Source organism: Natator depressus, chromosome 12 (assembly GCF_965152275.1).
Source record: "Natator depressus isolate rNatDep1 chromosome 12, rNatDep2.hap1, whole genome shotgun sequence".
NCBI classification, from domain to species: Eukaryota; Metazoa; Chordata; order Testudines; family Cheloniidae; genus Natator; species Natator depressus.
In genome coordinates this window covers 33789007-33815495 of record NC_134245.1, presented here as the reverse complement: position 1 = coordinate 33815495, position 26489 = coordinate 33789007, and the positions used below count along the sequence as shown (strand labels likewise).

Genomic DNA, 26489 nt, shown 5'->3' with positions numbered 1-26489 from the left:
CAAATTGATGATAAACTTGGATTCAATTGTCCATATTTCAATGTAGCACATAGACATGCCAAAGCAACCCCTTTGAAGAATTATATTTTCCTACAAATAAAACTTCTGTATGAAATTAAGTTTTCTACGAAGGGAGAACTATTTAGAGATCTATAGGTATTTACTCCCTATTGTACTTTTTATGATTAAATGCACAGATGCAAGTTACCAGCAAACCTTCCAAACTTTCACTGTCAGCTTCAGATTGATTAAATTGTACAGTGCACGTATCCCTGCAAAATCTTAAAGATTACCATGAACTGATGGGCTCCCAAGAATATGTCCTCCTTAGCCACTCAGACTGAGATACTGAAGAACAGACTTCCTCCATCAAATTATGAAAGACATAAATGACAGTAAAACAATCCCATCAAGTAGACTAAGTCTTTTGGGTAGCAAATTAAAATCCAGTGATCAATCAGCTTCCTAATATAGGTTAACCCTCACCAAACAAACCAACTCATAAAGTACACTTGGCCAATGAGGATGACGGTATAATGTCTGGAAAATTGGCTTTTAGCCTGCACTTGTCAACCACTGACTATTTAAAAATGTCAGTTTCTGTTTTAAAAGACTGATTTCTTTTATTAATTACTTTTGACCTGAAAAAATAAAAATATAAAACTTTCATCTCTGCACATTTAATATTCTCATGGCCGGTAATGTACTCTGCAGAGTATAGATTTGCTTTGTTTTCCCTCCCCCAAATGTATCCCTTGTTGTTTTGAAAGTGAATTATGCTTTTCCTCCACTGTCCCCCAAAAGTATTGCATTTACTGATATTTATTATTTAGAAATCAGCTTATCAGGACTGATTTTTGCTAGTTCCACTAGCATGAGGTTATAGAAGTAGCTGTTGCTACTGCTGGGAGGAGAAAAAAAACACCTAACAAAAATGTGTAACAAACACTACCACTGCCAGATGGCTACATTTGTTTAATATGTTGTTTCTCCCATTCTTCTGTTTACTCCTCCTGTCACATGAAAGTTCTGTGTGCACATTGAGTCTAAGAGGATAGCTGTACAGCTTTTGAATAATTCCCCTTTGCCCTCCCCCCGTCTGTGTCTCACCAACAATTAACAATTAACCCTGACTATATTCAACAAAACAGGTTTATTTATGTACACTTTCCTATTACCAATTGAACTGATTTCCTAATGAATTCACTTGCTGACATTCTGTGGTGGTTGTTTTTTTAATCAAGTACATTTAAAAAAAAATCACTAAATAGACTGCCTGCTAAATCTTCCCATCCTGATAGGAGAGGATGGATCACAGTTTGAACACCCTTCAACACTGGGCATTATGAAACACTAAGAACTCAGTCCTGCATTATGCTCAACACTCTGGCCCCAACTCAGCCAATCACTTAAGCAGCTACTAACGTAAGCATGTGAGCAGCCCCAGTGACTTCAGTGGGGCTACTTGCATGCTTAAAGTCAAGCACGTGCTAAAGTGGTTTGCAGGATCAGGTGTTCAGCACCTTGCAGGATTGGGCACTAATAGACTATGAAGTGCTTGGCCGACTCTAAAATGCAAGCTGCTTTCTCAACAGGCCATTGGTGGAGTGTGATTGAAAGGGTGCCTTCCTGTTGCTTCTTGACAAAAGAGGAATGTTTGAATAAGACCGGAAGCCTGAGCTGACTAATTTGATGGATTGAAAAACCCACAAGATGGAAAAGAGCCTGAAGTCAAGGCGAAAGCAGGGTGAAATGCAGTGGAGATGGCAGTCCTCAAGTCTTGGGTGAGGGGGTCAGCTTAGTGCATGCGCCAGGTTCCCGCTGTGGCGTTGGGTGTTCCCAGACCGCACCCTCTCTGGTTAGCACCTGTTCTCTCCATGCTTCAGCCTTTGTTGGCAGCTGACCTTGCCCAGCTGCCTGTATGTTCAGTCGCAGCCAGCCCTTGAATCTCAGCCCATACTTGCAGCTTCTCCAACCTGATGCCCACGCGGGCACTGCCAGCCAGTCCCAGAGCCTCAGGCCATGCCAGTCGCAGGCAGCAGCATGCCCATTCTCCCATATGTGCTGCCTCAGCTAGCAGCTCAGCTCGCCTGGCCCCCTGCCCATTTTCATGCCCACCCAGGTAGCCCATAGAGCCTCAGTCTATGCTGCTAGCTCTGTTTATGTGGCCTCCCATATACACATCCCCAGCGTGTGCAATCCTAATGCTCCCATCACTGCAGTATTTGGGCCCCATGGACGTGACCTAGAACAGCAGCATTTACACACAACTTATAGAGAACCAGACTCTGCACCATCCCTCTTTTTCTGTTGCTCCCTTTAAGGGGGACTATGCTTAGTGCACAGGCAGTCGAACCCACCCATCCGCTCCCTCAAGACACCAATTCGCACTCTGTACCATAGTTTCACCAGCCACCCACAGGCAGGTTGCACTAGCAGCCAAGCATGCCCACTCTTGAGCCACAGCCCACATGCACTCCATTCATCCAGCCGCCTTCTGCTCACAGACCCTCGGCATGCCTCCCCTCAGCAGCAAAGCTTCCCCTGCACGAGCCCGCACCATTCTCCCTCAGTCTGTAAAAGGAAGCTTCAAATCCGTTTAGAGACTGCAGATGCACACAGAGACTCAGCCTCCCAAGCATTAGCAGTCCAGAATGCCCCGGGCTCCTACGGGTTAACAAAGCTGTTCAAGCCCCAAGTCAAAAAGGAATTAACTTTTATCTCAAGGGGAGCCAGCGATGCTTTCCCTCAGTGGGAGTTTACAGAGCTACTAGGACAAAATATGTCAGTGTTTCACACCGGACACCAATAAAGAAACCTCAGACATCACACGGTGCTTTCAAAACTAAACGTATAAAGGGGGTATCGGGGGGGAGGGGGAAAGAAACCAAAGGTAGAGAGAAGGAAGAACCCAGCTAGTTCCTCTGCTTTGAGTGACAGAAGCAGCAGGACTGGAGCAGCCCCCTGAGTTTCAAGGCTGGGTGTTTTTTCTGCTTTCTGGCAGAGGGGATCTATTACAGTTAATAAGAGGAAAGGCTACATAGCAAGTCACTCACATCGAGTACTATACATGTCAAGAGGGTGGAGGGGGGAGCTTCTGCATGCTTTGATTTTTTTTCCCTCCACATCTTTTTTCTAAAAAGCAATAAATAAGGTGAGCTAACAGACCCTTCTAACCGGCACAAGCCACAGAGGAAAGAGGCATATCAAAGTTGCAGGATTTGATATGACAAAATATTGCTGCTGCTACTGAATACACTTCAAAGATCACACACACACACACACACACACACACACACACACACACACACACACACACACACACACACACACACACACACACACACACCCTAAAAGGGAAACATTATTACATATCGCAGAGCAAATTCGTTGTAATTGTAAGTCAGGGAGGTACGAGATTCTACATTCTTGGCAACTGCCTTATAACAGAGAGCTTGCGTCCTTCAACAGTAATTCAAGAAATGTCTAATGACTCCGAAATCAGACCTGAATCACAAATACTTCCAAATCCAAATGCAGAAGAGAGAAGATGAATGAAAGCAAGAAAAAAAAACCATCCCATTTCTTACCTGGGATAGTAGAAAGGGCAGAGTAAGTTGAGTTTTGTGCTGCATTTTGCCAGACTAGAAGATACCGGAGGCTTTTTCATTCATGCACTCGGCTGCACTGAGCATATTTTCACTGTGAAACAGCCTTTGAGAAGAGACTCTGCCTTGAGAGCCAGCCAACTTCCCAAATAGATCAGCAGCATCATCACTAAAGCATTGGATAGAGTCTGATGACCAGAACCAATAGCTTTACAAGGATGATTTCTTCACAAAGCATCCCCATTTTGCATCACACATATTGGGCAAGCACCTCTCACAAACACAGCACCTTTAGAAAGCATTTGGCTTTGGTGAATTTGTGTGTTTAGTTTCAGTCTTACAAATCATGCTTTATGGATTTCATTAGTATTTTGCTCTTTCAGAGAATGGAATTGCACAGGGGGAAATAACAGCAACTCAGAGCACCAGGGCAAAGAGATTCTCTTTATTAAAATGTTAATAAGGTGTGCTTTATTTTCAATAAATCAAAAAAATGACCGCTGCAGCTTTAGTTACTTGCAAGCCCTGGAAAAGCCATATAGTGGAGTTTTTCAGTGCAGCAGAAATCCTGATTATATTTTGTGTTTTCCCTCCATCTCACAAATCACAACAAGGACAGATCAATTCTAGCCTGCAAGAAAAAAAATCCATCATAGGGCGATAGATTTTATTAACTGCTCAGGTAATGGGCGGACTGGCTTTCGACTCAATGAACTTGAATCTAAGACTAAGTTTCTCAAGTCTGTGTCCTTCAATTATGGGAACTTTTCTTGTTTGGAAAAGGATCTGATATTATAAGAATCAAATGGTGGAGGGGGTAGTTAAATTATTATGTTATAATTAGCAATGTAACATTACGCAGGTGGGGCCCCAACCACAAATTTAGTGTCTCCTTTGCACAGTTTTCCCCTATTTCTGCCCCCTCAGATGTATCCAATTTCTTTATCCCCACCACGTAATCTCCAGGTGGTTTTGTACCTGTAATCCTGACATCCCTTCCTCCCCACTCTTGTCTCCCTGCCACCTCCGGCCTCCTCCCCACCACTAACTCCTCAATGGCTCTAAAAATCTCAGTGTCCGTGGTGTTTCTGCTGCTAGCTATTTCCCATGTTCCTCAGCATCAGCAGGAGCTTCCTGGAGAAAGGGACATGATTTTGCAGCATTCCCAATGCATGCTCTTACCCTAGCTGCTTACCCATAGACCACTCAGAGATGGGGGGAGGAGCTGTCCTAAGAGCCTGACCCTTCCCATGAAGTAGCAGCTTAGTGCCACCTGGACTCATAAGTACCCCAAATAATGTCAGGGATATGTTTAGGCCCATGTATGGATCAGATCCAGCAGAAAACAGAACCTGCACTGGCAGTGTTCATTAAGGTCTTTACTGCCCTAGACAAAATGAAAAAATGTTCACCACTCCCAACCCCCAGGTGCTCTCCCTAATACCAGATGGCTTCCTGCAGAAGGCCTCTACCTGCTCTGCCCTTTTGCTCCCAAACATGACTTCCCTTCTCTGAGGCATGAGGCTAGCTTGCCAGGGCAAGTTCTGTCATGTAACATACATCTTTGGCCACTTGAGGAACAAAGAGGGTGACTGATCTTTGGCGGCCACCCATCCTCCTCATCTCTTTCCAGTGCTGCATTTCCACTGGCTGCCCAGCTCCACCTCAGGGTCAGCCGCTCAAGCAGTATGAATGTGGGGTGGAGGGCTCAGAGCACAACCTGAGAACATAGTGGGGCAGGAGTAAATCCTTGCCTCCCCACTATGTGACTTTCAGAAGAGGATGCTTGTATTTTGGCTCCCTCTCATTCCCACCAGCCAGACACAGAAGGAGATGGCATCTTCCTGGGAAAAGCAGGAAACAAAAACATGTCTGCAATAACCATACATGCAGAAGAGACTGATAACACAGATAATGGTGTGTGCTGGGGGAAGAACATTCATTGCACGGGCCACCGGAACAGAAGACGCAAGCAAAAATTGATAGTTGGTTTCTATTTAGGCCACATTTACCATGGGCACCATCTAGCCCAATCTCCTCATCAGCTCGTTTTTATGGAGGATGGTTATGTTGGAAGTGCCTCCAATGGCAGTGTAAGCAGCTGACCTCTATGGGAGGGGCCTGTTCTGGTAGGCAGAAGCAGGAGCGTATGCATGATAGTCATTTTTTAGCACTATGCCCCTAGAGAAATGCTTTCATTGGTATAGACCCCATTGACAAGGTGTGATTGAAGGGTGGACCTGCTGGTTCTGGCTCTTTCCCATTTTCTTGAAACTTGGAACCAACAGAAAGGATGGTTTAATCTCAGTGAGGTTTGCCATTGAGCTTGCTTGCATGTATTTCTGCAAAAGGTGAGAGTAGGATACAGTTCTTCAGCGTTGATAATGCCAACGCTTTGCAGCCAGACCTGTGAATGATTTCGGTTCTGGACAAGTGAACCTTGTGTGGAATCCTCTCCCTGGGCTTTTAGGGTAGCTGTCCAATAGTAGCAGCTGGGACCATGGTACCTGATGTGGGTTTAGCCTTACAGGCCCTCTGTTATGCCCTCACCATGTATATGAGTATTCTGGTTATAGGAACAGGTGATCTAATGCATTAGATGGGGAAGGGTGGTCTTATGGTTTTGGCACAGGACTGGAACTCAGAAAACTTGGGTTCTATTCCTGACCCTTCCACAGGCTTCCTATGCGACACTGGTCAAATCACTACACTGTCCAGTGCCCCAATTTCCTCATCCCCATTTCACAGATAATACCACCCAACCAACAGAGATGCTGTCAGACTAAGTTAATTAGAGCGTGCAATGTTCTTTGAAATCCTCTGATGGAAGGTACCATTCCTAGCACCACAGTTTTCCGTTATAAAGCCTTAAATAGGCAAGTTACCTTGCAAACCACTTTTTTCTCTGGTTGATACCACAGCAGTGGAGGTCAATGTTAAGCTTGAGTTAACAGCACCCTGTTTGCACCCTAGTGGGTCGGATGCAGGGTGTTTTCAGTGAGGGACTCATCAGAGAAGGGGTTGCAGTGGTCCCTTCACCTCTTAAGTTGCCAGTCACTAGGGACTTGTCTACATCGTGGGGCGATGCACTCTATGGGCTGGGGGAGGAGAGTGATTTCTAAAGTGCACTAACAAATTGTGCATTAATTGGTCTGTGGAGACCCTGCTGGCACACTTTAACACAGTTGTCTGAAATAGTACTATGTTAAAGCATACTAGAGAACCTTCTGTGCATACCAGGAGGGTCTACACGGGTCCACGCTTTAGAAACCACACCCCCATGGAGAGTGTTACCTTACCATGTAGACAAGCCCGAGATCTGTTGACCTTCTTGTCATGGTGTAGAGATTAGCTGTTCTCCCAGGCAGTGGAGTAGGTGGAGAGACTTATATTTTGTAGGACTAGGGACAGGCATAGCCTTTTGAATTTTTAGTAGAGATTGCATGTGGGCCCAGAGCCCTGGATGGGAGAAATGGAATAAGCCAAATTCATTCAATGAACAAACATCTGTACAAAATATTATTGTTGTCTTTCTCTTGTTATTTGGAAAGTCTAAATATACTGGGGCCAATCACACTCATGGTGTAACTCCACTGAGCTTACACCAGAGAGGAGTCTGACCCATTCCATCCTAACTTCAGCAGTTCATAGTCCTACCATCCCATAATGCAGCCACAGCCCTGAGTATGAGGCCAGAAAGCAGGCACCTGATGGACAGTATATAGCCCAGCTTTGAAACATATGGCAAGGCATCCAGGACACAAAGTGAGACCAGCTGCTTCCATCCACTGGAAGACTTCAGACATGAAGGAGCGAAGTAACTGGAGGGGAACAGCATTTATCCGAGAGGGCAATGATTCAACGTACTGCACGAGGGTTGGATTAGTAAAGAGATAAAGAATGTGTTTCCAAGGTCTGGCCTTGTGCGTTTAGCAGTGCTGCCAAGATGGGTTTGTGGAGGCATTCTTAGTTCTACCACAGCTCCCAAATTTTGGGAAGCAGTCTTAAAAACAAACAGAAGTTGAAGTTTGTGGCTCTGGCAGGGGGTCCACTCTCTTCGCCATGAAGTCATCACATGACCTCCGCCAACACTTCAAACTCTGACCAGCATTTGCTATACTAGGGATCTCCCTTTGTTATACTAGGGGTATCCTCAGCCACAAAGGGATTTAAATGGGTCTGATGATTAAAGATTAAAGGCTGCACCTAGAAGGCCCTGCCCAACACCAGCAGTCAAGCCTTTCATGAGGAGACATTATACGGTCGCTGCTATGGGACCTGAAGAAACAAACACACTGTTGTTTGGCAAACAGTGTTTGAGACGGGTCATGGGAGTGGGAAACAGGGATAGCTAACGATGCCTGTACCTGCAAGAACGACGTGGTGGAGAAACATGAGGCCAGATCGCTGGGCCAAGATTTGTTTGAGACTCCGGACCCCAGCCAGGAGAACCCAAATGATTCAAACAAAGGGATGTATGGAGACGAGGCACAGGTATGTTGTACGTAAGAACGTTCAAGGGATGGTTTGGCAGGGACCTGGTCACCATTGCTCGGTTGGCTAGAGCCTTTTGGATCAAGCCTGCACAGACACACATTGCATTTATTGTTGTTTGTTGTTTATAACAGCTGCATGCGGAAGGGGTCTCTTGACACACACAGTGAAAAAGGTTTTAAAATCATGTTATGAAAAAGTACAAAGATGCGTTACACGTATTTCTTACTGTAAATATTTCAGCAGCTGAACAATGGTTCTTCAGAGGACTTGAAGGTTCTGGATACCGATAGCTCCGAAAGGCCGGTGGATTGGGCCCGATCTGTTTTTTCCCAGACTCAAAACCAGATGCTCAACAGAATGGCGAAACAGAGGGGGATGCTTATTCTATAGACCTGTACTATCTAAAGTTGAGGGAGAAATTCGGTATTAAGCCTGTGTGAGTTCATAAGCGTAAAACCGTGATGTGTGCAATTGTGCGAGCGGCTTTGCACGGAATTATCAAGCACTGCCTGAGAGAGAAACAAAATGAGGATTGTTCTGGGTGCACCATAGATGCCCCTGATCAGAGATATCACGACTGCGTGTACTGGTCTTTAGATGATGTGAACTGTAAAAGTAAAGAAATTAGTGGTAGTTTGTGTATGGAGAGTGCGTTAAATATCATCTTCACATTGGGATATGCGCTGCAGTGCCTCTGTTTAACCCAGGAACATTTAGCTCTAGGGGCAGAACTGGCGGACAAAGTGACAGAGGTAGAGGACCCAAATAGCGTTTTGGATGAAATCATCAAACCGACAGAGAAATGTTTAATGCGAAATGTTGAACATCTTCCTCATTCAGCAAATTACTAAATCTTGCTAAGAAAAAGCACTAATACACTAGAGCGTGTTTTGGGAACAAAACAGGGTATGTTGTAAAATAAAATGTCAGTTGAAAATATCAGTGTGAAGCGTGTTTTTATGGAGTTCAAGGGGTGTGGGGTTTGTCAAGAGGGGAAGTAGGTTGCCCCCATAGATTACATGCAGTTAGGTTACAGTTTGTCAACAACTACAAGAGGTATATGAGCTGCCTGTTCCTCTAACAAAGACCCACCCAGTCCTGGCACTTGTGCATGAGGGATATAGGCTGTTGGAGCATCTGGACCATTGCAAAGCAGCCCCAGAACCCCTCTTAAACCATACCGTCTTCTGCTTCGGCTGTACCTTTTCATTTCCCGCCCCAGGCCCTCTGCATTAGGACTTAATCGTGCCCACTCTGATTTCAACAATGTCTCAGGTCTTTCATCTACCGGTTCATATTATTTAATGCGGTACAGCATCTAGGGTTATAGTTCGCATAAAAGTGTTTTATAAAAACAAATCAAAAAAATTTTCTCTAGGGGCTTGGACAAGATAATGATCAAGAAAATTGTAATTGTTGCTTTGCAGGCATTGCTACAACGTATCTTTAAGTTTGTTTTTGTTAATATTTCTGATAGGTCGTAGGATGGGGGAGATAATACCTCATAAAGTGGGAAAGTGCTTCTGACTGACAAACGCTTGCCCGTGCTAAAGCATAACAACTAACACAGAATAGCTGCTGACAAAACTGTTTCACTAAAAGAGTTATCAACATTCCCCCTAAAACTCAGGACAGCTTTCTTACGCCCATTGCCTGATCACTGTGGCTGTGGCTTATTTTTAAATTTTTTTGTCTTCAGTTTAGATTTAAAAAAACATTAGAAAAGATGAAAGGGGCCGGGGGGGAGCAGACTCCTGGTCTCTGGTAAAAAAAAAAAAAAAACAGCAAACTTTTTTACATAAGCTAATTTTTTGTACAAATCCAAACTTTAAAAAGCAATTTTGTGTATTTTTTTGTTAATTTTGTTTTTTTTAATTAAAACACATATGTAAACTCCCCTCAATTGCCAGTTTTCATATTCTTACTTAGCTGCTGTTTTGGTACTTTAAAAACACTATTTTTAAAAGGCTAGGCTAGTATTTTGAGCCTTTTTAGTTCACTAAACCTCTAAAAAATATCCCTAAGAGTGGCCTTGTTGTGTTACAGCTCAGTCAATAATGCTTTTTCATGTTAAACTTTTAAAAAACTAACAAACATAATGCTTCAAATAGGCCTCACTGCATACAGAACATCCTTAAAAAAAGGTCATGTTATATTACATCTCAGTCAATGCTGTATTTTCATGTTAAATATAAAAAAACCCTTTATATAATGAAACACTGCATGTTTAGCAAGCGTTAAAAGTATGGGAGGAAAGTCAAGGGGTGGGGTGCTCTTCAGATAGGCGATCTCTGAGCTTCATGCAGTCACAAAGCGATGGGTTTTGTCTTTTACAATAAGTAAATGGAATAAAATACTTGTTATAACTTTCACAAAGTGTCTTTCAATGTCATCTCACCATTTGTTAAAATCTGAACAGCGTTCAAAAAGTTAGGAAAGAAGTCTGCGTAAAAAAAACCAAGCAGTGACCCCTAGAGCATTGCTAAGGCAGACTATAGTGCATAGATCACTGGCTAGCCTAATTAGCCTTATGTGTTTTTAAAATTAGAGAAAGCCACAGCTCCAGCCTGTGTTGTATTATTTTAATAAAATCTATAGACCCAAATCAAACACAGGAGCTTGTACCTGTCTCTCAGCACACGGGTTGAAAAACATTTAAAAACAAAGACATTCTGATAATGCGACAGAAAAAATCATATTTAAATCTGAAAGACCTAAGAAAATGAAAGCTTAATATAACTTTCACATGGATTTATTAAAAAGTGGGGAGGAAAAAAACTTCTCTCTGATCTACTGGATTACAGAATAAGGGGAGTATAAACTAGCTGTTACTAAGGTTCTGTGGTTTTAACTCTGGGATGTTTCTGCATACTCATTCTTTTATTGAAACACACCTGTAAAAATGTTAAATAAAGGGCTGTGTCTTCATATAGGCTTGTCTTTTAAAGTGTTTATTCCTTTACAAAACTTAATATAACTTTCACTTGTATTTGTTAAAAAAAAGTGTGGGGAAAAGCAGTCTTTTTATCTCTGATCCACTGGCGTACAAAGGGTGTTTTTGCTAACCATGGCTTTGTTGCAAAAGCATGCTGCTTCAGATTGTCCTGACTAAAAAATGACCAGTGTTAGTCTAAAACATAGGGGGAAACTTTTTTTATCACTATAAATTACTTTTATAAACAGATTCTCTGTGTTTTTAACCCGGGGTTATTTCTGCATGCTAACTTTTTATTGAAACATATGCAAAAGTGTTAAATGAAGGGATGTGTTTTCATATAGGCTTGTCTTTTAAAGTGATTATTCCTTGACAAGACTTAATTATAACTTTCACCTCTATTTGTTAAAAAGTAGGGGAAGAAGCAACCTTCTGATCCCTGATCCAATGGCTCACAGACACTGTTTTTGCTGCAGCTTCAAATTGTCCTCACTAAAAGCATAGGGAAAAGCTTTTAAAAACTTTTTGTTAGTAAGGGTTTGTGGGTTTAATGCTGAGGGTGCTTCTGCATGCTCATTTTGTATTGAAACACACATGTAAAAGTGTTAAATGGAGGGATGTTTCTTCAGATAGGCTTGTCTTTCAAAGTGGTCTTCTTCTTTTCTAATCCACTAATTTAAAAAGACTGCTTCAAATTGTCCTCACGAAAAATAACCAATGTTAGCAAAAGCATAGGGGAAAACTTTTTTATTACTATAAATTACTTTGATAAACTGGTTCTCTGTGGTTTTAACCCTGGGGTGTTTCTGCATGCTCATTTTTTATTAAAACACCTATAAATAATGGGCTGTTTCTTCAAATAGGCTTGTCTTTTCAAGTGATTATAAAACAGAGCTTTATTCCTCTACAAAACATAATATAAATTTTACTTGCTTTTGTTCAAAAGTTTAAAAAGAAAGAAACTTCTTATCTCTATGTTCTGGACATCTAACAGCCTTCTTTATCTCTAATTCACTGGCTAACAAAGCTGCTTTTGCTGCAGCTTCAAATAATCCTCACCAAAAGCATAGGGAAAAACTTTTAAAAAACGTTTGTTAATAAGGGCTTATAGTTTTAACCTTTATTAAAGCACCTATGTAAAAGTGCTACATAGTGGGAAAGATGCTTGGGGTCTGTTTTTTTAAATAAGAATAAGGCACTTAAAGGGAGGGTAATGAGGGGAGGGGAGGGAGAGGGCTCTTGTCTAAAAATCTTGGGACAATAGGATTGGTTCAGGAAAATGTATTCTATGACCCAGCTGTAGAACAACATCTGATTGGTTCGATCCAAAGGTAGAGATAGCTAGCCTGAGGGGTTGTGAGCTTTGGGAGCTCCCTCCTTCCCCAGGAACAGTCGTAAGGGTAAGATCTCTCTCTCTGACTCAACCACGTGCTGCCTATCTTTGCCCTTTGTCGAGGGGCTTTCTTTTCCCTTTTCCTGCCTTGTTCTCTCTTTTAACCTATCTTTATATGTTTCTCTTTTATTTATCTCTTTTTAAATGTTCTTTTCTTAACCGACTCTTATATTTAATATTTTAAATGCTTCTTTCTTAACCAACCTTTATATTTTTACCATGTACTTACTAAACAGTGTCCACTTTATAAAATTCCTTTTTCTGCCATGTGTTCTTTTTAACCTAACTTTATATTTAATAAATGTTTTAAATTTATTTAAATTTTTTTTTATTCTCTGATAACATGCCAAACTAGGCCTTTAAAATCATCTCTCCTTACTAAACCTAATCAAAAATCTTTCTTTTCTTTAATAACTTGCCTCTATTCTTTCAAACTGACCCTTTAAAAAAAATCTTTCTTTTTCTTTGTTCCCTCACTCTATTCTTTCAACCTTTTTCTCTAAGCAATCAACCAAATGTATCAAGGCACAAGCATGCAACATTCTCTCTCTTCAAACATAAAAAATAATAATAAAAAATTCAAAATGGCCAATGGCGCCAAACCTCGACACCAAAGGAAACGGGAATGGTGGGTGGGACATAAGCCCTAAATGGGGCATGGAAACCTGTCAAAAATACATAGTGATGAATGCTATTGAGCCGTATTCTACTTTTACCAATGGAAACTTAGGTGACTGGGGGATTTAGGTACAAGGTTAGGTGGCAGCTGAGCAGGGGTTTTAAAGATCTAAATTTTGGATTTAGGTGGGAAAGTGGGATAATTGGTAGGGGGGTGGGGAAGAAGGAAGACAAACGTTAATAAATATGCCCGTGCGAACAGTAGGAAATGGGTCAGAGACCGAGAGGCAGCTAGACCAGAATGTGTGGCAGTTTATATCCACTGAAAACAAATGGGATGGGTTGTTTTATTGTTTAAAGAGGATTAGCAAAGATATGGGGAAATTGGGGACAGATGGTTTTATTTAAAAATAAGACCATAAGAATGGCCATACTGGGTCAGACCAAAGGTCCATCCAGCCCAGAATCCTGTCTACCAACAGTGGCCAACGCCAGGTGCCCCAGAGGGAGTGAACCTAACAGGTAATGATCAAGTGATCTCCCTCCTGCCATCCCTCTGACAAACAGAGGCTAGGGACACCATTCCTTACCCTTCCTGGCTAATAGCCATTAAGGGATTTAATCTCCATGAATTTATCCAGTTGTCTTTTAAATCCTGTTATAGTCCTAGCCTTCACAACCTCCTCAGGCAAGGAGTTCCACAGGTCCCTGTTAGATAAGAAGGATGTGGGAGGTGTTCTGGTCCACTTCCCTTTGACTCATTGGCTTGTAAACTCATCAGAGCAAGGAACCTTCCTGTACATTTTCACAGCTCCTAGCACTCTAGGGGCCCATTCCTGTTTGGGGCCCTTCAGAACGAATGCAATATAAGGGACACCATTAAAAGCAAATAAGAGATGTTACAACATTCTATAGAAATGATCCAAAATGCTCTCATCCAGTCTGAGCAGTGTGTGTGCTGGACCGTTATTACACATGCTATAGTTGTAAACCCCCCACGTGGAGTTTGCCAGCTCCTAGAACTCTGAACTGAGCCTCTAGGGGGTCCTACCCTTTGAACACCACCACCAGAGCCCTCTGACAGCACACCCAGCATGCTTGGAGTCAGGAGTGGGGACAGAATGGATTAGCAACTTCTGATGAAACCAGTAAGGAGGCTTCTGCATGGGTTGCTTTGGATGAGCAGTCTGCTGGGCCAAGGATGAGGCCAGGCTGCTCAGCCCCTCAGTGAGAGGGAACAGCCTTGCAAAAAGACTAGTTTTATTTTCCATGTTGAGTTTGGAAGCAGCTCAGAGAAAAGCCGAACAGCTCAGGGAGTCTCTGATTAACTTCCCCTCCCCAGTGAGAGTCTTTGAACTGCTGTGGGATCTAGTATATGGGTCAGCCAGTTCCAGACCTACAACGACCAGTCTCCAGAGCGGCAGAGATCAAACCCAGCACCAGCTACTGAGAGCCAAGCAAGACCTCTACAGGACTCCAGACCAGGGAGTCAGAAGAGGACACTTCCCCACCCAGGTGTGGAGACACAATAAAGTGATCCTTTCCATTTAAGCCAGCCTGTGTTCACAGCATTGCAGCACTCACATCCTAACCATCAGTATGCCATCTGCCTGGGAATGTGCCATGGAGGGAGCTGGGAGTTGGGGATGTGTTAATATGTTGATGTATTAGCATTTATTAGTTAACCTAACCATTTCCTTCCCCATCTCCTATTTCCCTGTTCCCAATAAAGTCCCTCTTTGTTACATTAGTTTTGGGTGTGTCATTTCTTTGCTTAGGTGTTGTCTTGATGTACTTTGTTGTTTCCCATCAATGGGTTTTATCCCCCATGCCAGCAGGGGTAGCATTATTCATTTTCTCCAGGGACAGCACCCCCTGTGTCTTGGGCACAGTGAGGAGTCACCTTGGGCAGAGGCACCAGCTGTCACAAAAAAATAACCCAGGACCCAACCCAGGCAAGTTGAGAGGAGAAGCCACTCTGATTAACAAGCACTAGGAGGAAGATTGAGCCACACCTTGCGGGAGGGGCTACATGATATTTTTAAAGGAAGTCAGCCCCAAGAATCATGACATATTATGCTGCTACATGAACACTTGCCATTTGCAAATTACTAACCGGCATACATTGGCAGAAGAACACAAGGCAGAAAAAGAAGATCTTAGACGGATGAATGTGCTGTCTCAGATGGCTCAAAAGGACTATTCATCCACAAACAGATTAGCATAGGGTTGTACAGAAAGTGTTACTGAGGCTGCAAGTCTCCACTACTGGAGAGGTCATGTAAAATCCACCAGCTATTAGTAAAAAGTCTAGCACAGTGAGTTAATGGACAAAAAATGGAAAATCCACATAGCCTGTAGAGTTATCACCAATACTAGCCCCCGGAAGTGATTACTATCTAAGTAGAATCATAGAATATTAGGGTTGGAAGAGACCTCAGGAGGTCATCTAATCCAATCCCCTGCTCAAAGCAGGACCAACACCAACTAAATCATCCCAGCCAGGGCTTTGTCAAGCCGGGCCTTAAAAACCTCTTAAAAAACCCCATTCCAGTGCTTCACCACCCTCCCTGTGAAATAGTGTTTCCTCATATCCAACCTAGACCTTCCCCACTGCAACTTGACACCATTGCTTCTTAGCTAGATCATAGATAGCACGGTAACAGATGGACATACAAGTATCTATCCAACTTCCTCACAAGTTCCTCTGAAGCAGGGCAGTGCTCTTATCCCCATTTTACAGATGGAGAATCAACGCACAGACACACTAAAGCCCAGATTTTTAAGGGGAGGAAGGCACTGCAGTGCCTAAATACCTTTAACAATCTGACTTGCTCAAGGTCAGACAGCAAGCCTTTAGTGGAGCTGGGAACAGAGGCCTAGGTTAGTTCCCTAACCACTGAACTGTCCTTCCTTTATGGAGATCCCAGGTCAGAATGAGCCTCACTGCAGGACCTTGGAGTACCTGCTGCGATTGCACAAGCCTGCAGCTAGGATATGGTTGACCATGACGAGGCCTTTTTGGCTGGCCTACCTGTATCCTCTGCCTCCAAACACACCCCCTCAAATGGTGTTCCTGGATTAAATTCAGACCTCTCAGAAGCAGATGCAATGCCACTGAAGGTCATGGAGTTAAAGGGCTTATACAGGGCAGAATACAACATGTTTCCTTACTTCCCTTTGAACCGCATCTTATCCTGCACAAGTGAAATAAACTCCTTTGTCTGAGCAGGGGAACTACACTCACCAAGCTCCCAGAATTCTGAATCCTGTTCATAACTTCAGATCAGAGTAATTAAATTAAATGAATAAATGCACAAAACATATCCTCTTCCCTACTTTTCTGTGGCGGCCCTACCATGTCAGAGTCATCATTTGAAGATTCAGCTGACAAAGTTACTAAAAAAAAAAAAAAAGTAATACAGATTTATATATACAGACCAAGATAATCATGTATCCACTGAAAACAGTTCAGAAAACACACAGAGAGAGAAGGTTTAATACACTGGGAGGTTTTTGAAGACATATCCAAGATCAAGACATTCACCATGAGTTACGGCAAAGTTAATATTGTGGAAACAAATTAAACACAGAATGTTGCATTTTAATGATGTTATGATTGTATGACAGCTGCCAAAGTCCAACCAAATGTCAGCCAGGAAATTCAAATTTAAGGCTGAGATTTGGTCCTTAAGTTCCTGCATTTATGGGTTAAAACGAAAAAAAAAATATCTTCTTGAGAGAGAGAGAGAGCATTTAAATATTCCACCATGTATATGCTACTTACTAATGGTGAACATGCTTCACCACCTTTATCCAGCAACAATCCCGCTTAACCTTTCCTCTTTTCACAGAAGAACAGCAGATGCATAAGCATAGCTTGAGGTGAATAAGATATGAGACAGAGAAATAATGTGTCAGTCTGTGAATATCTGGGTGTAATGGGCTCCAGCTGGCACACAGGTCCACAGCAGTTGTAGTATTTATAACACAGGGATGCCTAGATTTGGGATACACACAAATATGCTTTCTGCGTCTATTCTTTTGTCTAATTCTAGTAAAGGATAGCCATGGATGAAACCTGTCTGAGCTAGACAGCTAACTGTTTAGTGACTGACAGTATATGAAGCCAACTGTTACTGGTGTAGTGTCTTCAGACATTAAAGCAGGAGGACCATGTTGTGGGAGAAGGGACCCCAATAAAGTGCCCCTTTACACTTCATATAAACCTTTGTGGATACCCTGAATATGTGCAAGCATAACCCACCGGTGAGTGTTTGTTACATGCGCCGTTCTGTGCTAATTCACAGAGGATATGAGTTGCTGGATATGAGATGAAAGACTTGGTGCTCAAGCAGCTCGCGCTTTATAGCTCTGGAGGTCCCTGGTTCAATCCACATTGCCATAGCCAAGATGGAGACCATCACACAAGCAGAACACCAAGAATGGACTGGGCATTTTGTGCACTAGCGACCCAATGCTACAAGTTAAGGGTGCATGATGGGAGTGAAATCCTGGATCAGTTGAACTCAGTGGCAAAACTCCCACCGACTTCACAGGAGTCAGGATTTCACCCCGGTCCTTATGTCCTTTCCACCCCATTTAAAAAATCGCAGTCTAGTCTCCATGTAATCATCAAGGCCTTTAAGCAAATAAATATTTTATGTGATCCTCAAGGGTCTCGTTCACTATTCAAGATATTTCTGGTACAACCACCTGTTATAGCAATGAAGTCCTTACTTTACATGTTTGGCTTCAAGAGGAGATCAGAGAAGAATTGATTTCAGGACACATCATCTTATCACCTGAGAATCTTCAGAATTATTTTCTCCCTGACAGTAAGTTTCCAAATACACAACAATTAAGAATGAAGTAAGTAAATTAAGTAAATAAATTAAGGAAGGAAGTAAATTAAGGAATTTCCCTACCCTCTCAGAATTTTCTAGGTCCATGAGATTCTGTGTGACAAAGCTGTCCGCCCTCAGGTCATCTACCACGATTAACATACAGGAAATTTACCTCTGTAGGCCCACCATACTACACTTTAACTAGAAATAAACACAGATACTTCCTTATCACAGGAAGAAAGAAATAAAATTTGGAGGAACAAATGTCATGCTAATGACTTACATCCATGTAATTAACCCTCTTTTTTTCCCTCCTGCTTAAAGCACTTCAGGACTCCAATCAGTCTCATAACAACGCTTACTGGTCATGCTGGGTGACAACTAGTTATTCACCTCCTGTTCCCACGTCCCATAGTTCAATTATTCTAGAACCGAGCTACTGATATCTCTCAATGAACAGCCAAATTAAAAACTAGTTTTAAACATGTCATTAATAATCTTTACATCAGTCAAGTATGCAAATTTAACAGAGGAGGCAGGTATTTATAGCAAAAACTATTAGATATAGTATTAACCTTAGCCATTAAAATAATCCTTCAGGAATAGAAGGATGCTACACAACTTTATATAAACCACTGTATCCATTCCATATTCTGTGAAATATAAAGCTGAGAGATATTGTGCTCTGACACATAGCAAAATGGAATCTTTCTTCAGCCTTTGGATATCTTAAGCTGAATATCCCACTCAAAGCAAACATCTTGGGTATATACTGTAAGTACATGATTCTTACTCCATTTTCTTTCATTAATTTGAAATATTATTGTGCATGAATTCTTGTGTCATTGGATATCTTGGGATCTCTTCGTATTTCTTTGTTTGTCTCCAACTTTATCTTCATTATGTAAAATTCATTAAGGCTTTTTAAACATTAGAAGAAACCTAGTCACTTTGCTTCCTCTTTTGGGATTACCTTGCCTTATGGAGTGCTGGGAGTCATCATAGTCTTTTTTGGGCCTAGTTTTACTAACATGCAAAGAAGTGGACTTACCCATATCTTCTGCTAGATTGTGCACAATCCCCTAAAGTAAAACTAAATTAGGCCCAAAGTACACTCTTGCTGTTCCAGCCTGGAATCTATGGGTCAGATTCCATCCCCCAGACTGGTACAGGCAACACAAAGGGACCAGAATCCAGCCACAGCTGGCCAGCTGAGAATTCCCTCCATGGAAGGAACTCTCAGTTGACATAAAGCTGGTGTACTCAACCCTTATGCCAACTGCCTACAGTACAGGGAACATGTCAGGCATCTGCATTCCTCCAAGCCTCAGCTGCTGTGCAGAACCACAGCCCACTGGCATAAATTAGAGCCACCTAAGGCCTGTTCTGACTCAAGCTGAAGTCAGCACAGACTGGCTAACTGAATGAGGAAACTATAACCAGCTTTCCAATACTCCTCCCCGCTGCACTGAGCAGATCATGGTGTGAGAGCGAATCTGGCCCTATTTCTTTTCTATAAGAAACACTATTTCTAGACACAGAGAACTAAACAAATGCCTTTTCTACCGGAAGCTTACTGCATTGTGGCAGTTCTAGCCTGAAGAACCCACAACCTTTCTTAGTGCCTTCTCACATTGCCAAGCATCTGGTTGCAAAAAAGGAGGTCACTAGCTTCTCCCTATGTTGTATGGGCAACTATCCTGAACATTCTGGAACAGAGTTCCCATCCCTGAATATTTAACTCTGCAGCTAATGCATACAGATGGTGAGAGGTGCCAGCTTTCAACACTTCAGTGGCCTGCAGACACTGAAGAGTCTAGTGGCAGCTACATCTGAATTGTCAGTAGAAAGCTCAGGCAGGAGCATCTTGGTTACTAGAACATTTTCTGGACAGGAAGGGCTGGGAGAATGGAGCAGGGTGAGAAGAGGGAAATGTACTCACATGAAAGCAGGTCTTTGTACCAGGCCAAATTATCCTCCCTGGAAAGGAAGGGAAGGGGAAATTGGGGTAACTACAGATATGTTGTATAATTGGCTCTGTCTCATCCATCCCTGTAGCTCAAAGGACATAAGCTGCTGTAGAATAGGGAAACACTCCACATTAACTCCCACAGCCGTAGGGCAAGAAGCCAAATTCTGAAGGTCCAGGGCCCTGTCTGGCCAGGAGTGGTGCTGAGATTTGCTATTATGACAGGGAAGGGGATGAGAGGGAGATGCTGTTTTGCAGCCTCTCCACATCTTATTTGTATTTCTTTCCTTTAAAAGGCATGAAATGAGGCCTTTTTAAAAAGCCTATCCATAGAGAGGCTAAAATAAAACCCTGGACATAATGTACATATGAAAACATTGCTTTATTTTTGGAACTGAGGCTCATGGGAAAGCTGACTCAGCTATAAAAATCACAGCTCCCCTGATTAGCTTCACTTTGAGACTGGAATTCAGGCAGTAAAGTGCTAAAGTAAGATGTATTGAGCTGAATGGGTACAGCTGAGTTTTGTGGGTAGTGAGTTGCACTTGTGACAGTGAAACCAGAGTAGTGAAAATAAGCAGCGTGGTTAACCCTTTTAGTGCACTGAACAGTTAATTTATCTATAGATCAATTCATAAACTAGCTGAGATTACTAAGATCCAAACAGAAACAATAAGGAAAAGGATCCATAGATCCCAACATCTCTATCTATGGATCCTTTTTCTTGTTGTTTCTGTTTGGATCTTAGTAAACTCTGCTAGTTTATGAAATCCACGTTAGAAAAGCAAATTAGGCCGGAGGGATAGCTCAGTGGTTTGAGCATTGGCTTATTAAACTCAGGGTTGTGAGTTCAATCCTTGAGGGGGCCATTTAGCATTCTGGGGCAAAAATAAGGGACAATATGGCCCTGCTGTAAAGGCAGGGGACTGGACTTGATGACCTTTCAAGGTCCCTTCCTGCTCTATGAAACTGAGGGAATTTTACTGATGATTAAAGTCACTTCACAGGCCTCTGTAAATTTACACAATGTTCGCTGCACTGGAGAGCTTAAGAATTTAAGGGCCTAATCCTGCCTGTGAGTAGTCTTACTGAACTAGTGAAGGAATTACCTCTGTTCCCAATGCCGTAATCAGATCCACTGGGGCAGACCCCTGACTTAAGATACATGAAACAGCAGTTCAGAGAAGCAGATTATTAGTGAGGAACTGAAGAAAGGAATGATTGCTGGAAGAGTGGGATGTAAAATAATATCAATCAAATGTTATTACACATGCCAATTGGCTTCACAAATCGACCTATACAATCAAGTTACAATAATAAAATAGAAAAAAAAATTGACTTGTGATTAGATCTGAGTCAAAACAGATGCAAAAGAAACCAGTCAACTCAGCAGAAACAATCCTCAAGAAATCTACTCATGCCAGAATCTAATTAAGTTTGCATAATATGCAAATTGACGAACTCCAAAGTGAATGTCAATACAATCTGAAGCTAGCAATCAGATTGCCTGCTCTTGGGGAGACATAATCATGTTATACATTTACACAGTACCTTTTATTCCATGGCATTTCAACTATGCAACTATATTGTTCGTGTGATAACAAATATCGACCGCAGATGTGCAGACACCTCTGGTGTGGAGGGCAATAGCGATTCCACAGTATACTGTAACGATACACTACAATTTTTGAACATAGAAAGCAAAGAAGAAGAATATTGGCTCCATCTTAATAATAATACCTAGCATTTTTCATCAGTAAATCTCAAAGTGCTTTAAAACCTTTAATGTATGTATCCTCCCAATACCCTTGTGCTATTATCCCATTTTATGGTTGGGAAACTGAGGCACAGAGAAGCTAAATGATGTGTATGTGGCAGAGCAAGGAATGGACTCGAGGTCTCCCAAGTCTTAAGCCAGTGCCCTAACCATTGGGCCATCCCTCCATCAGTTCAGCTAGGCAGAAATGAATTAAACCAAACTAGAATCCAACCAGGGACCTGGAGAGGCTAACTCAGCTGCACTTAGAGAATGCCCAGGAAATATTTAATGACCATTTGTCGTTAGAACTTCAATGTACCAACTCATCTGAAAGATGGCACATTGTACACACAGGACCCATACTGCAATGGCAGGGCACTGGCTCACTGCTGACAGACAAATGAAACACCAATACTGGTCCCTTCTGTGACCAGGGTTCTTCTTGGTGATTGGTCATTTATAAGCCCTTTAGGCAGGAGCTATATCTTTATATGGGAACTTGATCCTGTTTGGGGCATCTGGGTACTACTTCAATACACATAAGAGTAATAAAACTACTGGCTAGCAATGGCTCTGAGATCAGATGAGCTTGCAGCTCGAAGAAGCTGCACTAGGAGAACAGAGCAGAAGAGAGTATTATGGCACTGAACAAAGGCCTAGTGAAACAGCACACGAATTATCATGCACAGGCTCAGAGGAAGGGTCTTGATAATCTGGAAATGGTGCTGAAAGAGCGCATGAAAAATATTAGATGTCTCTGAGTTCTGACTAAGACTCCACCTGATAGTCCCTGTTTTGGCTGCTTCTGTTCCTGCTTGCACTGGGTGGGGAGAGGGTAAAATGGGGCCCAGGTGGGGCTACTCCTCTCCCAACATTGCACTGGACCCTGATCTATCAAGGTGAGATACACACACCCTTTATTATGAGGGCATTAAGACTCGGGGGATGTCTCCTCTCCATCTACCGTGTGGCCTGGGTGGAAAACTGCAGAGAGGAGTCAGCCATTAGGAAGAGAAGCAGGGACCTCTGCATATTCCCATCAAAACCATGGAACGCTCTTTCTCTTCCCTGCGCTGATTGGCTGTTTGCTCCAATCCTCGTTCACAGTCTCTTCACTTCTGCTGCCCTCCAAACCTGCCACTCTGACTCTTTCCTCACTTGCCCTGTCCCCCCGTAACCCCCTTCTTTCTCCATTTAGCAGATTGCCTCCTAATTAAACCCACCCCAGTCCCCTAAAAATGTGGACCTAACATGCCATTTGCTGCCATCACATTGTTCCTTCTGCTTGTGTGTTCCACCCCTTCCCCCACGCTGTGGTCTATTTCAATTGTAAGCTCTTTAGGGCAAGGACTGACAACTACTCTGCTTGTACAGTGCCTAGCACAATAGGGCCCTGGCCCATGATGGGGGCACCTAGGGCCTATTGTAATACAAATAATAATAATAACAGGGTAAATAATATCGTCCTTTCTTCCAACAGCAGTAACCGGTTCTGACTTCAGTGTTGTCCCTTTGCAGGTCAGCTTCCGCAGTGGAGGAGAAACCAGTGACATGGAGGCTTTGAGCTAGTCTAAGTGTAACATGCTTTATTTACACATCCACACCAGTCCTGCAATGAGGTGGTCAAACAGCATGGAGGGCAAGCCTTTCCCCCAGGAAGCTCAGCCCAACCCCAATATCTGATTCCTGGGGAGCAACTCCACCTCAAGAATTGACTCTAATAAGAGCCCAAAGCAGAAAGCAAACTCTCCAGCTGCTTGCACAGCTCCCTCTCTCCTCTTTCTGCCTTTACACAAAAACTTGGCAGAACCTAAAACTAAGAAGACCACAGTGTGTCTTTTCACGGGTCAAGGCTTGCTTTCATAGCAAGAAAAAAGACCTTGGAAGTCTACGTGTATCAGCACCACCTGCTGACACTTACCATAATTACATTTACATTCACTAGTAAAGGGGAGATGAAGAGGGCCTATTATTGAAGTACATAGCAAATTATGAGAGAGCTAACCAGAGAAGTCAAATGCTGTAAAATTTTCGCGCCATGATTTGTTTGTTATGCATCAGATTTTCTTGGTCTGCTTGTCAGGAGACTTCATGTGGATTCTGCAAGTGGAAGCGATTAGACACCCATCTCCAACCTGAGTTGTGGTAAATACAATAGTCTATACCAAAGGGAACTGGGAAACATTAAGTTCTGCGCAGAGCCTAGAAGAGACATGTAAACCACGTGAAGCCACTTTGCATAGTTATGTAGTCAGGTACCAGAAAAAGAGTAACTGGAGAAATAGCGAAGCAAGAGACTCATCTTGCTGTGACCGCAGCTGCTTCTCTCTTTTCCGAGCAGACGGTGATCAAAAACCTGGAATCTTCAAGCCGAGTAAAAGCTGCTGCAGAGTTAAAGCCAGAGGCAACTGTTCTAGAGTTAGAGTAACAGTCCTGTAGCTGATGAGAAGTCACTGGAGAGTGAAGCCAGTAATTACAGGGCCATTATGCATCTCTTGGGTCCAAATGGATATCATTAATGCAGTTTCCTTCTGCACATAGATCTCAAAAGATTTCCATTGCTCTGTTTGAGTCAGTTTGGAGGTGAACTTGGCATTGTATCCTGAATTGCTCACGGAGGGCGTTCCAGACATTTATCATGGCTACTAATGTCCTTCTCTTGTGTGCTTTGCTTCATGCAGGCCCAGAGTAGGATGCAGAGGTTGAGACAATGCCGTTGCAGAAGGCTTGTATTTGGAACATCTGTAATACTTGTAAACAAAACTGAAGATACATTAAAATGTTAAGAATAAGTTATTTGTCTTTTTGAGTCTTCATTTACAGACTCTTATCCTGCAATGAACTCCATGCAGGCAAACCCCCCCAGGATCTGGGTTTTATAGTGCAACATACACAGGCTAATTTTATTCACTAAGGGATGAACTGTCTAGTATCCTACTATTCATATCATTATTTTTAATGGGGATGTAAATTAGAAGCTCCCCGAGCATGGGATGAGAATTGTGACAGCGTGCAAGTAGCCTTAGGCTGATTGACCACTCTGGTCTTTTGTTAAGTATCCCCACATGGGGAAAATCAGGGAGATAGTTGGCCTAGGACTGAATGATTAACCAGTTACCAAGGTGGCTCAGCTCATCAGCGGAGGAGAGCTCAAAGAGAGACAGGAAATGGAGGAGAGGTAGGTTAGAAGGATGGGCTAGAGAAGCCCAGGATCTCAGGGAGGTGAGATCTCTCCCCCCTGTGCCTAGGGAGAATGTAAGAACCACAAGCTGCTGGGAACTTGTTGATTATATTCACACTGTAAATAAAGCATTGGGTGTTGAGTTTGCCATGAGTGCTGTGTGAGGACTGGTAGCAGTAAGGAATCCAGGGTGAGCGGATCCCACCTTGTACTAGGAGGCTATTGACTTAATGCCAAACATCTTTCCAAAGTAAAATAAATAAATCCCTAACACTCTTTGTTGTGCCTCTGTAGTGAAGTTTGTTATATGATGATAAAAACAAACTGGTTTTTCCACAAATTGGCAGCAGTACACTGTGGAACCTATGATGTTCCGCCTGTGATTGGCCTTTCACACCTACTTTTTGTCTCTGGAGGAATACAGCTCCTTCCAAAGTGCAGTGGAAGTGGCTAGCAGCACATGGTTTGCGTGATGGGATGCCATTTTCCAGGTTGATTGCAGTTGCTCTTCCTCATATAATTATCAAGGGGTGGGTGTGGTTACACAAGAGGTTTTGCACACTGGCTCAGCGACCTGAAAGTTCATTGTACATCCTTTGAGGGCAGAGTAGACACAGAAGTGCTGGCTTTGATATTGTGCATTTCTTACTTTGCTGAGGAAGGCAGGGACAACAATTCTCGCACAGATGGAGAAGATTTCTGCAGGGAGAAAAAAAAATGTTTTCGTTCTTAATGCCATCCTCTGGTGAGCCCTTGGCTTCTTGTTTAGGGTTCCTGAGACATCATTTTGAAGACAGAGAGACACTTCAGGGTGATTTATTGCATGAAAACAATCAGCAGGAGCAGAGGAATTCATTGAGCATGCCATCTTGTTCTGGTCCCACATGTTCCTGTCCCCAAGTACGTATGTATAAAAACTGTATTATTTAACCTGTTAAGCTAGAAGTAAAATCTAACCACCAAATGCAGTGGTTGCATAAAAAACCGTATCACTTTTTCCTCTGATAAATAGAGGTTATCTGAACATTTGCAGCATTCCCTATTCTTACTCTAGAGAACACTGGGAATACTGAATGTTATTTATTTGGAACAAATGATGCATTTCTACTGGTGACTACTGTATTTCCCAATACACATAATATACATCAGTCATGCTGGTCACCACTCTCTGATTCTCCCCGATTGTTTGTATCGCATCAGTATAGAGAGAGGGGCTTATTGTGTTAGAACAGTGATACAGATCTAAAAAGCTATCAGATGTGGAACTCAATGTACACATGGCAATAGTGTTTCCAGTGGATAGTTCTGCCATCATTCTTCTCTCTTGTAGGAGTGAGTTCAGTAGTCAAGAGGCCGGATTTGCAATGTACAGGGAGAGTTAGGCACAAACGAATAGCATTCACAGAAGCCAGCACTCTGAGCAAGCAGCCACCTGAGTTAGCCAGTAAGAAGTGCCAAGGGAGTTAGGCACTTAAGGCCAGGCTGGCGGGAGGCATCAATCTCTGATTGGGATTCACAGACATGAAGCCGCTCCTTGGGTGAGGCACCTAAGCCAGATCAGCCCTTTCTCAAGAAGAACAAAGGAGAATGAGGAGGAAGTACTCACCCAGGATGTGGGAAACCCAGGTTCAGATCCCCATTCTGACTGATTCAGAGCAGTGACTTGAACCTGCAAGAATGTC

General features: G+C 42.7%; 1 protein-coding gene across 1 annotated transcript in view; it reads right to left on the bottom strand.

The window, feature by feature from the left end:
* The window catches only part of CDH13 (cadherin 13), a 758666-nt gene extending 754921 nt beyond the window's left edge, over nt 1-3745 (bottom strand). Inside the window, exon 1 of the mRNA XM_074968836.1 lies at nt 3591-3745. Within this exon, the coding sequence (XP_074824937.1) occupies nt 3591-3635 (45 nt within the window). The 5' untranslated portion in view covers nt 3636-3745. The remainder of the gene's footprint in view (nt 1-3590) is intronic.
* Nucleotides 3746-26489: the final 22744 nt, after the last annotated feature.